Source organism: Zingiber officinale, chromosome 10A (genome assembly GCF_018446385.1).
Source record: "Zingiber officinale cultivar Zhangliang chromosome 10A, Zo_v1.1, whole genome shotgun sequence".
Lineage (NCBI taxonomy): Eukaryota > Viridiplantae > Streptophyta > Magnoliopsida > Zingiberales > Zingiberaceae > Zingiber > Zingiber officinale.
Window position 1 is genome coordinate 56,676,939 of NC_056004.1, and position 10,291 is coordinate 56,687,229.

Consider the following 10,291-nt stretch of genomic DNA (forward strand, 5'->3'; position numbering starts at 1 on the left):
CCGACGAACTGCCGCCCGTTATCCGAGACGAGCCGACGCGGGATACCGAACCGACAGATGATGTGTTGCCAGATGAATTTCTTGACCATTTGGTCGGCTATCTTGGCCAATGGTTCGGCCTCCACCCACTTGGAGAAGTAATCTACTGCCACCAATAGAAACTTCCATTGTCCGGTTGCCATAGGGAAGGGTCCTACGATGTCCATGCCCCACTGGTCGAACGGGCAAGACACTGTGGACGCTTTCATTTCTTCCATCGGCTTATGTGAGAAACTGTGGTATTTCTGACAAGAAAGACACGTTGAGACAGTCTGAGCGGCGTCCTCTTGTAGCGTTGGCCAAAAGTATCCGGCCAGCAAGATCTTCCTAGCCAAAGATCGGCCGCCCGGATGACCTCCGCAAGATCCTTGGTGTACCTCCTAGAGAATGTATTCTGCGTCCTCTGAGCTGACGCATTTTAGCAGCGGTCGGGAGAAATCCTTTTTGTAAAGCTGATCTCCGATGAGAGTGAACCGACCGACTCTCCTCCTTAGTAGCTGGGCTTCTTCCCGATCGGACGGTGTGGCCCCTGAACGCAGAAACTCCATGATGATTGTTCTCCAATCGCTCGGGAATGTAAGGCCTTCCATCCGGTCTATATGTGCTACCAATGATACTTGCTCGATTGGTTGCTGGATGACAACCGGCGATATCGAGCTTGCGAGCTTGGCTAATTCATCTACCGCCTGGTTCTCCGCTCGGGGTATCTTCTGGACCACTACCTCGGTGAAGCCAGTCTTGAGTTTCTCAAAGGCCTCCGCATACAATCTGAGTCTTGCATTATTTATCTCAAAAGCGCCCGTGAGTTGCTGAGCGGCAAGTTGTGAATCCGAGTGGATCACGACCCGACTGGTTCCAACATGCTGTGCGGCTTGCAATCCGGCTATGAGGGCTTCGTACTTTCCCTCATTATTTGTTGCCCGATAGTCCAGCCGGACGGATAAATGCATCCGCTCTCCTTGAGGCGAGAGTAGCATGATCCCAATTCCGCTTCCGAGCCGAGTGGACGACCCGTCCACATATATCTTCCATGTAGCTTCAGGCTCGGGCTTCTGTACCTCGGTCACGAAATCTGCCAAGGACTGTGCTTTGATCGCCGAGCGGGGTTGGTATTGGATGTCAAATTCGCTTAGTTCCGTCGTCCACTTGATGAGTCGTCCGGATGCCTCAGGGTTCAGGAGTACCCTCGCCAGCGGGCTATTCGTCATCACAATAATAGTGTGCGCCAAAAAGTAAGGGCGCAACCTCCGAGCGGCAAGAACCAAGGCGAAAGCCAACTTCTCGAGACTGGTGTAGCGAGACTCAACATCCTTTAAGATATGGCTTAAAAAGTACACTCGATGTTCCTCGTCGCTCGACCTTACTAATGCTGAGCCCACAGCATGCTCAGTTGAAGATAAATAAATGCGGAGTGGCTCACCTACGGCTGGTTTCGCCAACACGGGCAAGGAATTCAGGTAAGTCTTCAATTCCTCGAAGGCCCGATCGCACTCCTCGTCCCATTGAAACTTGGTGGCTTTACGGAGGATCTTGAAAAATGGCAAGCTCCGATCGGCGGTCTTAGAGATAAACCTTGACAGTGCCGTTATCCGACCGGTGAGACGCTGTACCTCTCGGAGATTTCTGGGAGGCGGCATGTCCTGCAATGCCTTTATCTTGCTGCGGTTCGCCTCTATGCCCCGCTCTGTCACAATGTAACCCAGGAAGCTCCCGCCTTTCGCTCCGAACAGGCACTTCTGAGGGTTAAGTTTGACGCCATATCTTCTCAACGTTTGGAAGGTCTCCTCCATGTTCGCGTAGAGATTAGCCGCCCGGAAGGACTTGATAAGTATGTCGTCCACGTACACTTCCAGGTTGCATCCGATCTGCTCCCTGAAGACCTTATTCATTAGACGCTGGTAGGTGGCTCCTACATTCTTCAGTCCGAACGACATTATATTGTAGCAGTAGGTGTCGTCCGCCATGATGAAGCTAACCTTCTCTTGGTCTTCTCGGGCGAGCTAGCGGCACTTGATGGTAGCCTTGGTATGCATCCAGCATGCATATCAGCTGCACTCGGCTGTGGAGTCCACTAGTTGATCGATCCGAGGTAGAGGGTAGAAGTCCTTCGAGCATGCCTTGTTCAAGTCCTGGAAGTCGATGCAGACTCTCCACTTATTGCCCGGCTTGGAGACCAGAACCACATTTGCGAGCCAACTTGGGAATTGCACTTCCCTTATGTGGCCGGCCTCCAGAAGCTTTTCTACCTTCGCCCGGATTATTACATTTTGCTCCGCGCTGAAGTCCATCTTCCTTTGTTTCACCAGTCGAGCGTCCGGCCGGACGTGAAGTTCATGCTGCGCTACACTAGGCGAGACTCTTGGCAGCTCGTGCGTCGACCAAGCGAAGACGTCGCTGTTTTGCTGTAGGCATTTGATCAACTTCTCCTTCTGTTTCTCCTCCAGATCGAATGCTATGAAGGTGGTGGCCTCCGGTCGGGAGGAATCAATCTGCACCTCAGAAGGTGGTTTCTCAGTTATAGTATTTACCTCAACCCGCGGTATTTTTTGAGCGAACTTGGCCTCGGCTCGGACCATCTCCACATAATATTTTCGAGCGGCCAGTTGATCTCCCCGCACCTCCCCTACTTGATCTTCCACCGGGAACTTGATCTTCTGGCAGAAGGTAGAGACGACCGCCCGAAATTCGTTGAGAGCCGGTCGTCCCAAAATCACGTTGTACGCCGAGGGAGCATCGACCACGATGAAGGTGGTGGTCCTTGTCCTTCTGAGCGGCTCCTCGCCCAACGAGATAGCTAGCCGGACTTGGCCGACCGGCAAGACTTCGTTCCCCGTGAATCCGTAGAGGGGGGTCGTCATCGGCAGTAGTTCAGCTCGGTCAATTTGCAGTTGGTCGAAGGTCTTCTTGAATATTATGTTGACCGAGCTGCATGTGTCAATGAAAATACGATGAATAGTATAATTGGCTATTACCGCTCGAATGATCAGGGTGTCGTCGTGAGGGACTTCAACTCCTTGGAGGTCCCTAGGCCCGAAGCTGATCTCAGGTCCATTCGCCTTCTCCTGGCTGCAGCCGACCGCGTGGATCCTCAGCTGCCTTGCGTGTGCCTTTCTAGCTCTGTTGGAATCTCCGCCGGTCGGGCCTCCGGCGATGATGTTGATCTCTCCCCGAGATACGTTGCCCCTATTTTCCTCCTCCCGAGCGGATGGTCGAGGTCGTTCATGCGATGCTTGATGGTGGGCTCCGTGTTGCTGACGATGATGCCGCTCGGGGGATCATCTTTCTATCCTTTGCACGGGGCTCCGTTGTCGATGTCGCTGGTCTGGTGAAGGCGATCGGCGACGGTAGCTCCTTGGCACAGGATGAGCGATGGGGGGTAGGCTCCGACAGTCGCGGGTATTGTGAGTGACCGACTGATGAAGTGAACAAAACATCGGGGTCCATACCTTTCCCTTGGGCTTGGGCCGATCAGCCACGACTTGCTGGACGACGTGCGGCCGAGTGTGCTGATGCGGACGGGCGGCTTCGGCTCTCGGTCCTCTGGGTGGCTGGTGACTGACTGGCTGCTTCCGCTCGGCGGGAATTGGATGATCGCTCTGGGCTTCTTTTCTTCTCGCCACCTGGGCTTCCTCCACATTGATGTATTCGTTGGCTTTGTGCAGCATGTGGTCATAGTCTCGAGGCGGCTTCCGGATGAGCGATCGGAAGAAGTCACCGTCCACGAGCCCTTGCGTGAACGCGTTCATCATCGTCTCCGAGGTGACTGTTGGAATGTCCATGGCCACCTGGTTGAAGCGCTGGATGTACGCTCGGAGCGGCTCCCTCGCGCCTTGCTTGATGGCAAACAGGTTGACGCTTGTCTTCTGGTGGCGCCTGCTGCTTGCAAAATGATGGAGGAACGCCGTTCGGAATTCCTTGAAACTTGTGATGGATCCGTCCGGCAATCTCTGAAACCACCGATGCGCCGATCCCGAAAGCGTGGTGAGGAACACTTGGCACTTCACACCATCTGTGTATTGATGCAGAGTGGCGGTGCTGTCGAACTTACCCAGATGGTCGTCTTGGTCGGTTGTCCAGTTGTATTCCCCGATTGCAGGGGGCGCATAGTGCTTCGGCAGTGGATCGCGAAGAATGGCGTCTGAAAACTACCGGTTGATCCTCTCGGGTGACGAGTCCGTTCGGGGCGCCTTTCCTTTCCTGACGTCCGGAACGGGTGCTTCGTCCGATGAAGATCCCTTGTCTTGATTGGCTTGCGCCACCTCCGAGGGCATCTGGAACAGAGCCCGATGGAAAGGCATTGGGGCGGGCGACGGCCCCATCTGAGTGTCGACCGGCCCCTTATTTTGCCCCCATATTGAGAGCTGCTCCTACCTGTCTTCAGGCGGCGCTCGACCCCCCTAGGCTGATGTCGCCTGCTACGCTACCCGCTCGGCCTGAGCTTTCTGCTGTTGCTCCACGATCTTTGCTGCTCGCGCTTGGACGAGTACTTCGAGCTCTTCGGGAGAGAGCGTTACCAGAAGTTGACGTCCAGCTTCTTCCATCTCCTCGACTCAGATTCAGGTGCGTTCCCACAGACGGCGCCAATTTGATCCTGTCCGAGCGCTGAGTCGACGGACGCTGGGTACGTGGCACGCTCCGCTGTCTCCGACTGGTGGTGTAGACCTCCGGCGAACCTGCAAAGCAACCAAGCCGGGAGGGGTTTCCCGGCGACGGCCCTCCGACGCTCAAGTCAGGCAACGAGAGAAGCAGCGTAACTGTGGCTACTGTAGAGATTTGCGTATACCTTCGTCGACATCTGAGTGTCCTTATATAGGACCCCGGGGAGGCGCGCGCACGCTTCTTTATGCGTGCACGCTTCCCCAAACATACCTTAACAAGCCTCTGTCAGAAAAGTACCTCTGGTGCCATTCCGCAACTGTCCGAGAATATCTCGGATGTGACGGTGGAAGCTTCCACAGTATGATTCTGTGTATGGCTCGGCCGCCAACTCTGCTACTTGTCGGCGACAAGTGTCTCGAGGATAATGTTATCCCCTGTCTCCTTTGTCCTCTTGCGTTCCCCGTCTGTTCCAGGGCCGAGCGGGTAAGCCGCTCGGCAGACGTATTACTTCTGTCGCCAGTTGTAGGTATTGGTCCGACCGGGAGGACTCCCGGCCGTATGCCGTTGACCTTCCGCCAACGAGGATCCCCCGTCCTTATCACTGGATCACATGCCTCCCCTTCAAGTCGGAGGGTCATCGCCGGGACACCCCTCCCGGCTCGGTTTTACTGCAGGTTCGCCGGAGCTCTCGAGGATCCAGCACGGACCTCCACGTGCCCAGTGTCCGTTGACTCCTGGTTCGGACAGGATCATATATATATATATATATATATATATATATATATATATATATATATATATATATATATATATATATATATATATATATATATATATATATATATATATATATATATATATATATATATATATATATAAAACTTATTGTAAGGATGTCAGAATCAGACATGGACATCATAAATACATTCACTGCATTATCTTCTTCCATTACATGTTAACTTTTTAAAAATCTAAATCTCCTAAGTGTATCAATAAGTTTCGATTAAAATTCATTGATAGATCTAAATAACTCCGATTAGATCTATTCTAATTTTTATAGATTTTTGCAATGTCTTGGAGTCCAAATATGTCCTTATTTATTATTTTTTTAAAAAATATATAGTTTAACATATCAATAGTACTATTATGGTGCTAATTTTTAAAAATCAATACTAACGTGGTATTGGTGTGTAGGGTTTAAGTCATGGTGCTAGTGTATGATTTTTAAAAATTAATATTATAGTGGTTGTTGCATATATGTATACAGAAGAGAAAAATATTTAATATAATTTAAGAGGAAAGAAAAATATGTAATGTAATTAAGAGGAAAGAGAGAGGAAGTTGGGTCCACAATAAAAAAAAAAAAAAAAAACTTAATTTTATAAGAGGGTAAAACGGAAAAGATATATATTTTTTGGTAGGGGTGTCAATTCGGATGGGTCGGGTCGAGTTGGGTCGGGTTTGATTTTTTTTTTTTTTTGTTTTTTTAACCCAACCTGAACCCGACCCGAACCCGAGTTCAACTCAAAATACCTAAACCCGAACCCGACCAACTCGATCAACCCGAACCCGACCCATATAATCCGAAAATCCGATTCAAAACGACTTTTTTGGACTATTTTTCCTATAATTCTTCACTTTTATCTCAATACTCCATCATTATCATACAAACATGATATTAATATACATAAAAATATTTAAATTTTTAAAATAAAATTTGATTTAACCCCAAAAAACCTTATATTTAAGTCAACCCGGGTCAACCCGAACTCGACCTGACCCCATCCGAACATTTTTAACTCTCCAACCTCTAACCCGAACCCGACCCGAACCTGAAAATACCCAACCCGAACCTGATTTTTTTTAGGTCGATTCGAATTAGGTCGTCGGATCGAATTCATTTTTGACACCCTTATTTTTTTTTGGGACAATCTCAAATATTGGTATGCATTTCGAAAAATTGCCAAAATTCGAACACAGCAAAACCACATATATTCGCATAACCAAGAAAGTCAAAAAGTTTACCCAGTAAAATAATCATTGTTGAATTTTCGTAAGGAGCGTTTGGTGGGTGACGCTTGCCCGGCCCCTTGTCGTTACTCATAATCCGTTAATCTGCCATCAAAATATCTCCATGTGGGAAATTTAAACACCACTATCTTAAGTTGTACGTTTCCCCATCAATGCTATAAATCAAGGTAAATCCACACTCAAAATGAAGCACGAGCTCTTGCTCTTTCCAAATGGCTTCTTCCTCATTTTCAGTCTTCCTGTTCCTGCTTATTCTCTCATCATGCATTGCCTTCCTGCCTTCTCCCTCTCAGGCTTACAATTACCCTCCCATAGTCAACGGCCTCTCCTTTTCCTACTACAAGTCAACCTGCCCCCAGGTAGAGCTCCTCGTCAGGAGCTACCTGAAAGAAGCTTTCAAGAAGAACATCGGCCTGGCAGCAGGCCTCCTCCGCCTCCACTTCCATGACTGCTTCGTTCAGGTCCTTATATATAATTTTCCTTTTTTTTTCTTATTGTTTTGTTGGTGGAAAGTGGAAATAGAGAGGTGTTTTCTTATTGTTCTGTGCAGGGTTGTGATGGATCAATACTGCTTGATGGGTCGGCCGGAGGGCCAAGTGAGAAGCAAGCGCCACCCAACTTGACCCTCCGACAAGCAGCCTTCAACGCCATCAGTGAGATCCAAGCTATTGTAACCAAGGCTTGTGGGTCGGTTGTCTCGTGCTCGGATATTGCTGCTCTCTCTGCTCGTGATTCCGTCTCCTGGGTATGCAGAAAGCTTATATTTTAATTGTAATTTGTTTATATAAAAATAATATATAAAATTAGGGGAAGGAGTTTAATCATATTAATCCAAACCTAAATGAAAAATTATCAAAATAATAATTTGTAGAATTCTTATGGTGGGTGAACTATAATCAAACATAATACATAATGGGTAAAACAATTATCATTAGTAGTGCACTTATCAGAGAAAATAGAATGAAAGTCAATTTTTCAAAAACAAAATAAATTATAACCCCATGATAATATAGCTTGAACAATTATAAAGTAAATAAATTGTAATAAATTCTATGGATAATAAATAATTAAAAGTTAGGGAAAATTTTAATGTTCTATAATATCTTAAAATTTTTTATATTAATTAGAATAAACTGACTACTCATTCTTATTTTAATTGTTCAAACTAGCCTCCGATTTTTGAAAAGCATGATAGTATTTCCAGCTCATGCATCTAAATGATAATAGTGACTATGTACCGGCCTTGTGATAACGAAGTAGACATAGGTACATTGATCTTATGCAAGTTGCAAATTGACCATATTTATGATAGATAGCTGTTTCATAAAGAAAACATTGGCTCCTAATTGTTTCAGATCACAATTGTTGTACCAATGAGAGCCACTCATTCCTTTTTTTTCTTTATTAATTTTCCTTTTTAGAAAAATCCAAACTCTTAATTGATTGGAAGCATGTGTACAATAATTTAGTGATTTCATTAATTTAATTTGATGCTAGTGCAGTCGGGTGGGCCCGACTACTTGGTTCCTCTCGGCCGGCGCGACGGCCTAACCTTCGCCACCATGGCCACCGTCCTCAAATTCCTGCCGTCCCCTAACTCCAACGTCTCCTTCCTGATCACCTCCCTCGCCCAGCTCAACCTCAACACCACTGACCTCGTCACCCTCTCCGGCGGCCACACCATCGGCATCGGCCACTGCACCTCCTTCGACAGCCGCCTATTCCCCTCGCAGGATCCCACCCTCAATCCCCCCTTCGCCAAGAATCTCTATCTGACGTGCCCCGTCAAGAATACCACCAACACCACCGTCAACGACATCCGCACGCCCAACCTCTTCGACAACAAGTATTACGTGGACCTGCTGAACAGGGAGGGGCTGTTCACGTCGGACCAGGGCCTGTACGGCGATTCCAGGACGAAGCCCATCGTTACGAGCTTTGCGGGTGATCAGGCTCTCTTCTTTCAAAACTTCGTCTACTCGATGACAAAGATGGGGCAGCTAAGCGTGCTGACGGGGAACAAGGGCCAGATCCGTCGAAATTGCTCCGCCATCAATCCCTCAGACAACCACTTCTTGGCCACAAATGTCGATGCTGATGAAAGTAAGTTGTTCTAATATATAATTAGTAGTGTGTTACGGGTGTTGACGAAGGGGTGGGTGTTAATGCTGATGTATGAAACTTATAATAATAATAATAATAATAATAATAATAATAAATAAATAAATGTAATTTTTATCTTGAGCTCTCCCGGATCAGCGTGGACTTCTGGATTGACAAGCAACAGAGACATTGAAGTGGACTAGTAGAAACTAAACATTGAAAATAATAGTAAACAATAATCCTTGCTACTAAAGGAAATGTTTTCCTTTAATGAATCAAATGGGAAAAGTATACAGATGAATACAAAAAAACTTATTTGCTACTATAAACATTCATATTTAATTGCTTAAAATAAGGTAGGTTCAAGTTGTTAAAAAAAAACGTGGCTTTGAGATAAGCAGGGATATAATAATATAGTAATAATGTCATGTCTTGTCGGGGGTATATTTGTCCATTACACTGAAGAGTATATGATCCAGTCCGAGATAAGGATGAAGTGATCATCGATGACACAGCTAATGATAAATTAGATTTCGGTATGTTGAATCTATGTGATAGTTAAAGAGAATTAAAACGAGTGCTAAGGCGGACATTGATATGACAATTCCGACACTCAGTTAATTTGATAATAAAAAAGAAGAGTATGAAAGAGATATTCGAAGGAAATGGTTTGAAAAATGATTTGTGCATATATGCGTTCGTAAGGACAAACTCTTTTTTATAGATTTACTTATGTAGGAAGAGTTACATATTATTATTATTATTATTATTTTTGATAATTTTATAATTTTTAGATTTTTAGTATTTAAGAAATTTTTTTATCTCTAGGATATTTTTTTATTATTTATTTTTTTATATATATTTTAGGATTCTAAGTCGATTAGAAATTTTAGGATTTATTTTTTTTCTATCTTTCCTTCCTTTATAAAATAGGAATTTAGGTTTAGATATTGAGATTTCTTTTCCTTTTGCATTTTCAGAGTTAGAGTTTATATATAAGAGTCAGATTTAACTGTATAAAGAAGAATCCTCTATCAACAAATAACATTTTTTTCTCAGAAAATTTTAAGGACAATGTTATCTCTTTTTATTTTCTCTTCAAACCCCTTCTTCTCGTCTACAACCTTAGAATTGAGGTTGAGTTTTTCTTTCCTAGAGGGAAGGTTCTTGACATTCATAGGAAGCAGAAGACCATATTTGTTGATGCTACCTGATCCTGTTTGAAAGATGGAGAGATGGTGCGCTGAGTAGGTGGTTGGAATGTTAACTGAAGGAAGACTTTTAATTAGTGAATAAGCTACGAATGATAATGAAGATCCTCTCTGCGCACACTCAAAAGAGTAGACAAAATGTTAGTGTCCAAAAATAGGAAAGTGGTCCCTGGCAAAGATTCTTCGATACTCAAGTCAGTGTAGTGACTGAGCAGAAAAATGGAGAGATGAATAGTAAAATGTGTGTGCATAAATGAGACTACTATAAAAAGCGTACTTCACCAACGGAAAGAACTCCTTTATATATC

At 45.6% G+C, this 10,291-nt stretch overlaps 1 protein-coding gene across 1 annotated transcript; it reads left to right on the forward strand.

Moving 5' to 3' along the window:
* The first annotated feature begins 6,860 nt into the window (after positions 1-6,860).
* On the forward strand, positions 6,861-8,894 carry LOC122028096 (peroxidase 12-like). The gene is made up of 3 exons (XM_042587116.1): positions 6,861-7,130; positions 7,220-7,414; positions 8,172-8,894. The coding sequence occupies exons 1-3, from the start codon at positions 6,882-6,884 to the stop codon at positions 8,784-8,786; spliced, it is 1,059 nt and encodes a 352-aa protein (XP_042443050.1). The 5' UTR covers positions 6,861-6,881; the 3' UTR covers positions 8,787-8,894.
* The last annotated feature ends 1,397 nt before the right edge of the window (positions 8,895-10,291 follow it).

What these genes read in the sequence shown, in the direction of transcription:
- LOC122028096 (XM_042587116.1), top strand. Translation starts at nt 6,882, where the DNA reads ATGGCTTCTTCCTCATTTTCAGTCTTCCTGTTCCTGCTTATTCTCTCA. An exon ending in TCCATGACTGCTTCGTTCAG is followed by an intron (nt 7,131 to 7,219) that starts GTCCTTATATAT and finishes TGTTCTGTGCAG; the next exon opens with GGTTGTGATGGATCAATACT. An exon ending in CTCGTGATTCCGTCTCCTGG is followed by an intron (nt 7,415 to 8,171) that starts GTATGCAGAAAG and finishes ATGCTAGTGCAG; the next exon opens with TCGGGTGGGCCCGACTACTT.